General features: G+C 43.1%; 1 protein-coding gene across 1 annotated transcript; it reads right to left on the bottom strand.

The window, feature by feature from the left end:
- Positions 1-2,605: 2,605 nt before the first annotated feature.
- LOC135998231 (keratin, type I cytoskeletal 9-like) lies at positions 2,606-6,959 on the bottom strand. The gene is made up of 9 exons (XM_065651388.1): positions 6,309-6,959; positions 6,139-6,221; positions 5,842-5,998; positions 5,486-5,647; positions 5,046-5,171; positions 4,635-4,861; positions 3,945-4,243; positions 3,341-3,442; positions 2,606-2,958 (listed from the first exon to the last, which is right to left on the bottom strand). Exons 1-9 carry the CDS (start codon positions 6,897-6,899, stop codon positions 2,933-2,935), a joined length of 1,773 nt encoding a protein of 590 aa, XP_065507460.1. The 5' UTR covers positions 6,900-6,959; the 3' UTR covers positions 2,606-2,932.
- Between the last annotated feature and the right edge of the window lie 3,523 nt (positions 6,960-10,482).

The following is a 10,482-nucleotide window of genomic DNA, read 5'->3' as shown; positions in this document are numbered from 1 at the left end:
AGAATTGCTCTGGGAGATCTGAAGCCAAATGCACAGGAGCGTGTGTGCACATTGATTTTTGCCTAAGGTTGTTCTGAAAGTCTTGTTCCAACACGCCCCACAATTTTCTTCTCAGAGAGCTAATAGGAACAGTAGATAAGTATCCGAATTGCATCATTTCGTGCTCATAAAATTAAAGCTTATTATGCTGATTAATGTGTAACAAAATGCATGCAAATAAAAAGTGCAGGGTTCTCCTCGCTACTCTTAATATCGTTGAAATCCCACTTTAAGCATGTCCTGAGCTTAGACACCTGACACTGCAGTATTTATTTCTTACTCCTTCTTTGCAATATTGTAATTTTGGGTTTTTAGCTCTGTTCCTCCACATAAGGTTTTTTTTGCATCATTGTTATTATTACAAGCCCGTTCTCTCAGCAAGCAAATGCCAGTGATAACCTCGATGCAGATTTTGTATATTCAAAATGGAAAAGGGAAAAAATGCTTAAGCTGGTGCTTTCTTCCATGGTATGGTAAGAAACCATCTAAATTTGGACTTATTTTTGTCTGTAGTGAGCACTAATGCCATGATTAAGTAGGTATTTTTTTAAGTTTATTCGTGGCTTGTATTTATGAAGCTTATTTGCATTATAGACGCAGACTCATTGCATGCAAAGAACTGTTCTGGAACACCTTGTTAAGGAAGGTATAGATTTTAGGCAAGGAAGAAGACGGTATGATCAGTGCTGAGTAGTAAAAATGGTAACAGTAGTATTGTATTATTTATCCTAATTGCTCAGAAATTTTTCCCTATTTCTGTGTGTGATTATATCAATGTAAACATTTAAATCAGCAGCAGCGTTGCGTAGCACATTGCACCATGTCGCATTCTCACATTTGCATGTTCACACTGTAGCCCCATTTCTCTGTGATGGTACCAAGCTGCCTCTCGCAGCTGCTAGATAATTAGATAATTGGCAGTAAAAATACTAGAAGTAAATTATATTTTTGGAAAGAAGGACAGGATGTGATTACAGCCTGTAAATCACCCTCCAAAAGCCAAGAGGCTGAGCAGAAACACCTTTGAGATGAACTGGGCAGGCTCCTGGGGGAGGGATGAGGAGCAGAGCTGATGTATCAGGAATATTCTTTAATTTGGACTGTTGGTTTTGTATCCTGAATAGCCAGGTCTAGGAAGGAATTGTCACAGCCTGCAAGAGGGGTAAAACCAGCATAGCAAACCGGGACGATGGGCTTGGGGACAGCGAGAATAGAGATGAGTCGGGTTAGGTGCTGCAAGGGTTTTAAAACTGAAGTAGGTGATTTTGCAACAGGAGGGAGTTGGGGGTATCCTTGTGAACATCGACACTGCCCCTGTGCCTGTCAAGTCAGGGATATTGGTGCATGCTTAGATGTAAAATAGTCTTTTATGAAGATGAGCCAGTTCCTCAGACCCTCATAGAGACACTGGGCAGAAGAAAAAACTTCTTCCTAAATTTTTTTTTTCTTTTCAAATACTAATGACATTGGCAGGGAGCCTGGCATAAGGCAACGCCGTGAATCACTGGCTCAGATGCGCCTGGAACTGGGGCGCTCAGGATTCCCGTTCCCACGGTCTCCCACCCAGCGTGTGTTTCTCAACCTTTCCCAGCGGGCGATGCCTTGAAAACACAAAACTCCTGCCTGTAAAGCTGAGGGAGAAGAACTTACAGCGGTGACACTCCTGTCCGGTTCCCTTTGTTTGCGTCTAAGGACATGAGTTGAGAAATGCAAGGGATAAAGAATGTATTTAAAGAATGTGTTAGTGACCAGGTGTCATATGAGAAGCCCTCTGAATTATCTTCAAGTGAAAACAGAAATCTGTTTTGGAATCTTTTCTCTTGGATATCTTTTTTTCCCTCTCAACCTACCACTGGATTTTGTAAAATCACATCTTAAATATGAATAATTTGCCGATCTTCTTTGTCAAATGTATACCTGTCTGTACTTAGACATGAGAAGCGGAGGACGTGGAAGAGTCCAGGTGCTGTACAGGTACCGGATGGCATGGCATGGTTCTGAGCAGGAAAACTAGGCTGAGAATTCCCTCTTCTGGGAGCCCGTGTGCGTGCAAATTGGTTCATACTCCAGCTTCATGAATTTATTTTACAGTACAGATAACTACTGGCACAATCCTGATACTGAACTTTTATCCGCTTCTTATCCGATGAGTACCCAAGCAGGTAGCACTCAAGCTGTGTTCGTTTTGGATAATTAATTGTACATGATTTGAGTTCTGCACCCAGGGGAGCTGAAAATTTCCATCTTCAAATTCTATTATTAAAAGTTTCATCACACATTTTAGTGACTCCTTAGGAAGACTTTTTTTAAGAGACAGTCGGGTCCTAAAAACCCACCCTCCCTTGCCTGATAGAAGTTGGGAGCAGAAGCGAGTAGGTTTGTTGGCCATTAGTTTTCCCATTGTTGTGCATTCTTCGCAGTTTTGCCCAGTTAGTTTTACATGGCGAATATGTCGCTGCAAACATTTGGCTCTTTCACATCGTCTGACATGTTATTGTGCATTCTACGAGTAGGGCTTGATATTTGTCACTGATTCAAACACAAATACCTGCTAAAGGAAATTTCTCCCAGACTTGGCTTTCTGGTTGCATCAGAGAGAAGCAAAGATTTATTAGCATTTATTGGTTTGAGTTTTTTGGGTTTTTTTTTTGTTTTTTAGTTTTTCACAAGAATACCAATCACGGTAGAGATTAACTCAGGTAACAGTGATTAGGCACAGAAATTGAGATGCAAGCAGCCTGTCAGCCAACCAGAGAGTTCTGATGAGTCCCCGGAATGAACAGCGTTGAGTAACTTGAGCAAGTGTTTGCCCTTTGAAGAGACACGATGGGATGTGCTCAGGTTGTCCAAACCCACTGTGAGCTCCTGCGGTGGAAGACGCTGGTTTTCCCAGTCACTCCTCAACCCTTCTAAGACTCCCTGTTGAGAGATGAAGGGAAGCAAGAATTTCTTTGAAGAAGTGTTATCTCAATCATCTTTTTTTATCTTTTTGTTACTTCATAATTATAGACTGTGCAGTTCTCAGGGGACTCAGATGTTTTTCCCCAGCACTCTGGGAGGCTTAGAACAGTGTCAGACTTAATATTTGTACAACCACGGGTGTTTATGGCTTTATCATATTAAATACACGGACCTGCTTCTGTTCTCAACTAAGAGTAAATCACTCTTTAAATTTAGAGTATAAATCAAATACAGATTGCTTCCTCGATAACAAATAAATGGAAAAGAATCTTTCTAAAAATAAAACTTCCCCTTCATGTTCAACGTTTTCAGGCACTTGCCTGAGATGCCAGAGCCTTACCCATCCTCATCGTTTTTATGGCTTTGGACACCTCTTCCATTGTTGCTCCTCTCTCCAGTGTTTTATTCCCTTCCAGGCAGAGCTTCATGTTTTCTCCACCTCCTGGAACAACAGCCATGAAATCAGACATGGAAAAAAACCTTTTGGGTCCCTCCCCATCTTTTGCTGCTTCAGGATTTTGCAGCTGATACCCCTTATATTTTAAATGTCTTCAGTGTTCCAACTATTTTACCCTCCTTTAACCATTTTGCCGTCGTAATACCAGTTACATTTCTAGCATTTGGCTTCATTCTGAAGCGACTGACTTCTTGGGTTCTCGGAATGCTATGGATTGGGCGTTACTTTTCCTTTCCCTCCTTCATTCCCTCTTTCTACATGTCCTGTGATGCAACTCTTCATAACTTCTCCTTCATTTGAGTAACTTCTGAAAATACTACCATGTCAATACATGACTGTGTAAGAACAGATGTCAGAGTGGACTTAAAACACAAAAAATATCTCCAGATTTCCAAATAAGGAAGGGAGTTTTCATATCTTTTCCTGCTATTCCGAGAAAAAAAAATAAAGTGAATGGGAGGATGCAGTCTTGTATTTCAGTTCTTACCTTGGCTTTCACAAGGGCTGCCAGGCTGGGACTGGGAGGATGAAGAGCGGGAGAGGCAGGACCTGCCTCCTCCTCCTCCTCCACCTGAGCTGCTCCCAGAGGCTCCACCCGAGGTTCTGCCTCCGCTCCCTCCTCCTCCACCTCCAGAATAGGAGGTTCCCCCATGGGATCCTCCAGTTCTTCCTCCACTGCTTCTTCCACCTGAGCACCAGCTGCTTCCTCCATGTCCTCCGTGTCCTCCATGTCCTCCATGTCCTCCCCCTCCTGACGATCCACCACCGGCTCCCCACTGGGAGATGCTGTCAGGAGGAAAGGGCGTCTATTATTTATAGATAATGAATGGCTTTAGAAGTCTTTCAAAATATATACCATGAGTACTTAGAAAAGACAGTCATTTTCTTGGTTACCTTCCATTTTTATATAGAACTGTACTTCCTGATTGTACTTAGGAGAAGAAATTACAAGTTATAGTTCTAAATACTTTTGTAGATATTTTGTTCAGTTCATAATAAGTTTAGAAAATACAGCTTTGTACGCTGCCTGCTAACATTTAGGTTCTGCGCGAATTCTTGTGAATGTAGCAAATATGTTGATGATGAATCTATTGCACCTGTTCCTAATATAAATATTTCTACTTTCATCTTCACCTGCGTGCATAGGTGGCATGATAATGAATCTGAATGTCCTTACCCAATGTCTTGCTGTCCCCCCTCCAGCAGCGCCCGGTACTGAGCAATCTCCTGCTCCAGGCGGGTCTTGATGCCCAGGAGCATCTTGTACTCCTGGTTCTGACTCTCCATCTCGCAGCGGATACTGGCCAGCTCCTCCTCCAAGGGGCCAATCATGGCCTGGATCTGCTGCAGCTGCACGTTGTAGCGATGTTCTGTGTCCTCCAGGTTGGACTGCAGAGACTGTATCTGAGAATGAAAGAAAAAATACACTATACGTGGAGGTGCGGAGGGATTAAATCATTCTTATGCCCCAAATGAGAAAACTCTTACATGTATCTTCACTAAATGCAGTGCTACCTATAGCTGATCTCTCATTCCAGCAGCTCACGTGTGCTTTGCACGGTAGAGGATCAGGTCAGTCGTTACCTACCATGCTGAGCTGCGACTGCAGCTCAATTTCCAGGCTCTGGTAGTCACGTCTCAGCTCCGAGATCTGTCGGTTGCTTGATTCCACTTCTTGGCCACTTGACTGGACTTGTTGACTCACTTCCTCCATCTGAAAAATTAATATACAGAATAGGAGGTTTTGAGTTCTACTTAAAATGGTACTTTATTGTGGAAGCGTCTGGCAGCACAGGTTGAAGCAGGACCACGTGTAATATGGGTTGTTTAGACTTCCTTCTGTGGCCCTGCCAGTGCAGTTCAAGACCACTTGTGATTTCCTTTATTTTAGTCAAAAGGCTTCTACCGTTATATCCTAACAGCAATGGATGGTGTCATTCAAAGTGTCACTCATCTACAGGAAGTTCTTTCCAAAAGTTCGTATGGATTTTCTTTTGTAATGTGAACATTCAGATTCTAACCATTTACCTTGATTTCATACCACCTTTCAACCTCTTCACGGTTTTTCCGAATGAGATTTTCATATTCTTGCCTCATATCATTCAGTTTTTTCAGCAGATCCTCTCCTGGAGCAGCATTCACCTCCACATTCACATCACCACTGGACTGGTTTTGCAGCAACTTCATTTCCTGCAGAGAAAACCCAGACCCAAGACAAATCAACAAAAATGGTGAAGTTACTTCGCAAAAGAGTTTTGAAGTCAGTTAACTTACTCTGACCTCATAAACCACCCTGGATTCTTTTAACGACGTACACATGTATGTGTTTTTTCTCATGTTCTTGTGTTCCTCTGCATTTTGCATTTCAAGGAGCTGGCTCTTACCTCATCATGATTCTTCTTGAGGTTAATCATCTCCTCCTTTAGAGACTCAAATTGCATTTCCAGGTCAGACCTGTTCAGAGTCAGATTATCCAACAAGGGTCGCAGGCTATTGATGTCGGCCTCCACATTCTGCCGGAGACCATATTCTGTCTCATACCTGCGCCAAGGAGAGTGAGAAACGTCAGCCCTGCTCTTGGCTTTTCAGTCCTTCTACTCACTTTACTTATGAAAAAGTTCATGTATTCCAGTATCATAGTGTCTGCTTTTGAATATATATATTTAGGAATATATATTTACTTTATCCTGAAGTCTTCTGCAGTCATCCTTGTGTTATCCAGGTCCAAAAGTACCTTGTTGGTTTCCACAGTTGCAGTCACAAGCTAGAGGAGAATATCCAAGTCTCAACATTTTACCTAATCACAAAAAGCCTGTCAACACTTAAACTTCTCTGACAAAGAACATCCTACCTGATTTTGAAGGTCTTCAATTTCTGCATAATAGTGGCTGTAGTCCTTTGTACCAGTAGGACCTTGTTTCTGGTACCACTCCCTGATGAATTGCTCGAGCTGAGAATTTTCCCTTTCCAAATTTCTGACTTTATCCAGGTAAGAAGCCAGGCGTTCATTAAGGCTCTGCATGGTCAGCTTCTCATCGTTGGAGAGAATCCCCACGTTCCCTCCAGGAAAGCCACCGCTGCCAAAGCTGCCACCACCTCCACCAAAGCTTCCTCCATAGCCACCACCGAACCCGCTCCCGCCTGATCCGAAGCTCACTCCGTAACCACCACCGCTCATCCCCCCTCCGTAATAACCACAGCTCATCCCGCCTCCATAACTGCTGCGCCGCATCGTTCTGTAGCCACCACCGCTGGCTGCCCCACCATAGCTGCTCCTGGAACTTCCTCCACCACAACTGCCGCCAGAGAACCTGCCACCACCACTTGTCCCACAAGCGCTTCGTCTCATGGAGACCAAGGAATACGTGCTGCCCCTTCTACCACCGCTGCTACTCCTCATTTCCACATAGCCTGTTACGGGCTCCTTGAACTCATCGCTCATGGTGGCACCAGCAAGTGATTCAGGTTCAAACTCAAAAGCTGGTCCTACAGTTGTTGTGGAATCATAGCCCCAACCGCCACCCCGCCTGCTCTGCATTTATACCCGCGCTAGTGGGTGTCACTGTCAAGGCAGGACCTTCTTGCCATCTGCATTCGCAAGCCGGAGTTTTTCTGCCAACGCTAATTTGCCAAAGAGGGATGTTTGGCAGTGTCGCCCATACCCAAAGTGTGCATGACCATTTGTTTATCGATACAAAACATGTAATTTCTCTTGGGTGGCTCTGAATTAGGTAGATATTTTCTGTGATCTAGTCCACTGAGTTACAGTCATCTGCATTAAATTAGTCCCACTCACCTCATCCTGTTCACATCCCTTTCAGCACAACAATAAACAGTCATAATATCGGACGGTAATGACTGGTGCTGTCTCTCTTTAGTGTAGTCATTCCTCATGCTCTTTCCCCTTGCAGATACTTGTCAAGGAATCCCAGCTGATTTTTTCACACTTAAGTGATATTTTAATTGATTCTAGTTTATGGTTATCTTACACTGTATATTCCTGACTTTTAGTCCTCTATTGCTTTATGCCTTTTGAAACCATACCGCAGGATGTGTTTTGTAGGTACTCTGAACCGCTCCCCGACATCTTTGCGATTTCTCATAAAAACTTAGTGAACATTGGCAAATATCGTCCGTGTGGGCAATTTGTTCCAAACATACATCTACAATTATGTTCCACAAGTAACAATTATGAAGAATTGTGTGACAACTCTAAAGTAGCTCTGTGGAAGGCTGTGAGGAAGGGGAGTGTGACGGGGTGTTGCAGGGAATAACTCTTCATGTGCTGGGACCAAATGCTGTTACAGGATGGTCGAGAGACCCGGGGAAGCGTCTGGCCCTGGGCCAGTCTCTCTTGGCAGGTCTTTGAGGACGGGATGTGATGTTCTCGCTTCTGAAGGGATTTCAGAATTTCGGGTTGGGATGTTTTCCCTCTGCAGTGCAAATACAAACATCCTGACCCAGAGGAGGAAGGTTCAGCTCGTGCTTTGGGGATTAGGTCAATAAACTGTACATCAAAATAGCGTTTTCCTTTCAGTTTTGTTTACTACTCATGGGCGCAGCATGAACCAAAGTAGGAAATATTTGCTGCCTTGCATCTACTTCTTTTAAGACTGTGTCTTTTTCAAACACATGGCAGTGGATGGTGCAGCTGAGCATCTTCGGAGCTCCTACAGCAACCTGAGCCTGGGTGGTGTGTAACACAACACTAGTTGTGTGTTACCCACCTTCCCGCATTGATTTGCTATATTATTCTTTTCTCACTTGGCCTGTTGGTCGTTGCTAATGCAGAGGTTTGTTTGTTATGGCTCAGAGCAGGTGTTTGTGGAAAGATCTTTCTATAAACACCCCTCCCAGCGTGCCCGCCCCCGCACAGGACACACCTGCAGTTTCGTCTCAACTTCATTTCTGAAATGGCCGAGGACACGAAGCCCTCTTGGGCTTGTAGAGATTTAAATGGGTCACTACAAAACTTAGTGGAGTCTAAGTTATAATTTTAGCGTGTTCCAGTGATAAACCTTTTTATTGTGAAGCACATGAAATTTTCTTCCATACTAACAGCTACTTTGGCTCATAAAATTATTGAGTTACGTTCTATTCAACTGTTGGCTTCTGGTTGCTGGCACCTGTGTTATAAGGACATGGATACGTTTCTATGTTGTTCTATGTAATTCTGCAGAAGGGTAAGGGTTAGTTTTTTTGTTTATTACACCTTTTGTATGAGTTGTTCCTTTCAGGTGGACTAAACTTCATGTCTTCTGTTCAGGAAAAGAACATGTTTGAATAGTTTGAGTATCAGCGAGGATGCTCGTGTGCAACATACCTCACAGCTTCATGCTTAATACATGAAAGGAAGATTTAATGCCATTTTTTACCCAGAGTTTGTGCAGGCAACACATCTCAAGAATGAAGATTGGCTCCTTAAAAATGAAGAAGCCTGATGGATTCAGTGTATCTGAAAATCGCTGCCCAGAATCAGAGACAGAAGTTATGGAACAAATGGGTCCTGAAGGGAATGTTTTATTTCAAAGTTTGGAACCTGTTTTACGAGATGGTGGTTTTTTTCTGCAGTTATGTCTCACAGGATTTTCCGGGCACTTGCAAGCGTACTGAGCTAACTCGATGATCTTAGATTATGTTTCCAGCAAAATCTAGAGATAGCGCTGCAGAAGAGAACCTGGAGGGCTGGGAAAACCTGAAGAGAAGAGAGATTCCAATATAACTCTGCAGGAGTTGCAAGGAGTCCCTGTGAAATGGGACAGTGAAATGTTATGAAACCTCGGGCTGGTGTGATTTATTGCAGCATTGAGCTGCTGCTCACAAACACATCCCGGCACGTCCGCGGCCGCCCTGCGTCGGTGGGACCTTTGCTACCACAGCCCCTGGTGCTGCAGGTGCTCAGTGGAGTCTCGGGGTGGTGGTTGTGAGTATTAAAGAGCTCTTGGGGATTCTTTTTTGCTCCAGAGACCTCTGAAAGGCTTCTCCAGAGAAGCTGTGACCATTTGTGCCTCTCACACGGGTATATATTAAAAAAAAAAAGTGTGTGTGAATTGAACTGCAAGGCAAGATTTAAAACATGGACTTGTTTTGAAACAGATTTATTTTTTTTAATGCATTCATTGCATTCATCATTTTGGTTGGAAGAGACCCTCAGGATCATCGAGTCCAACCACAGCCTAGCACTAAACCATGTCCCTACTAAATAGCAGTAAGGGTGTTTTTTATGCCTTTAATCTTGGCCAGCAGGGCAGCATTCTTTTTTTTTGTTGGCTTTCTGGATTTTTTTTGCTTCGTTTTTTTTGTTAGTTTACTTTTGGGGGTTTTTTTGCCTTTTTTTTGTTTGCTTTTTGATTTTTTTTTCTTAATTTTTCATCTGCTTTTTTTTTCATTTTTGCTTCCTTTTTCCTTTTTTTTTTTTTTGCTTCATTTTTTTTTGTTTGTTTGCTTTTTTGGCCTGCTTTTTGGGGTTTTTTGCCTTTTTTTTTCTTTTTTTTCTTTTTGGTCTTTTTAGTCCCTCAAAGCTGGGAGTTCGGTGGCGTTCAGGAGGACCTGCCCTTGTACTTCAGGTCACAGCCAAAACAGGAGGAGGTGGAGGAGGAGGAGGAAGGTGCCTTGGGGGCGGATGATACCGTAATTGTTTGCAATGTGGCCTCTTCCCTTTTCCTGTGATGAAACTGCTGCAACTCCTGCCCAGAAAGGCAGGGTGGACCCTTTAGTGCCTCTGTGGTCATGAATCCTCTTCCATCCTTCTCACCTCTGGTCAGTTCTTGTCAGGAAAATTCAACTTACTTACCTTGCTACAGAGAGAAAAAACGGTGGAAGATCTATCTGGGGAATATGACTCATCCTCATAATTATACCTTATAAACTAACTTCCATTATAAAATCATCAAGCAATTTTATTAACACCAGATAATCCATAGAAAAATATTTCTCTATAGTAAAGAAGTAACGCAGTCCCTGGAGTCTGACTGTGTCTGACACTGTTCTTGCTCTGAGGACATACACACCATTGAGCTTCAGCT

The sequence above is a fragment of the Caloenas nicobarica genome, chromosome 24 (genome assembly GCF_036013445.1).
Source record: "Caloenas nicobarica isolate bCalNic1 chromosome 24, bCalNic1.hap1, whole genome shotgun sequence".
NCBI lineage: Eukaryota > Metazoa > Chordata > Aves > Columbiformes > Columbidae > Caloenas > Caloenas nicobarica.
The sequence above is the reverse complement of the archived record's forward strand: the minus strand, read 5'-3'. Positions and strand labels throughout refer to the sequence as shown.

Coding starts and splice junctions, on each gene's coding strand:
- LOC135998231 (XM_065651388.1), bottom strand. CDS start 6,899: ATGAGCGATGAGTTCAAGGAGCCCGTAACAGGCTATGTGGAAATGAGG. Junction 5,172..5,485: donor AAAGGTGGTATGAAATCAAG/GTAAATGGTTAG, acceptor TTAATTTTTCAG/ATGGAGGAAGTGAGTCAACA. Junction 3,443..3,944: donor CAGCCCTTGTGAAAGCCAAG/GTAAGAACTGAA, acceptor CTGTTGTTCCAG/GAGGTGGAGAAAACATGAAG.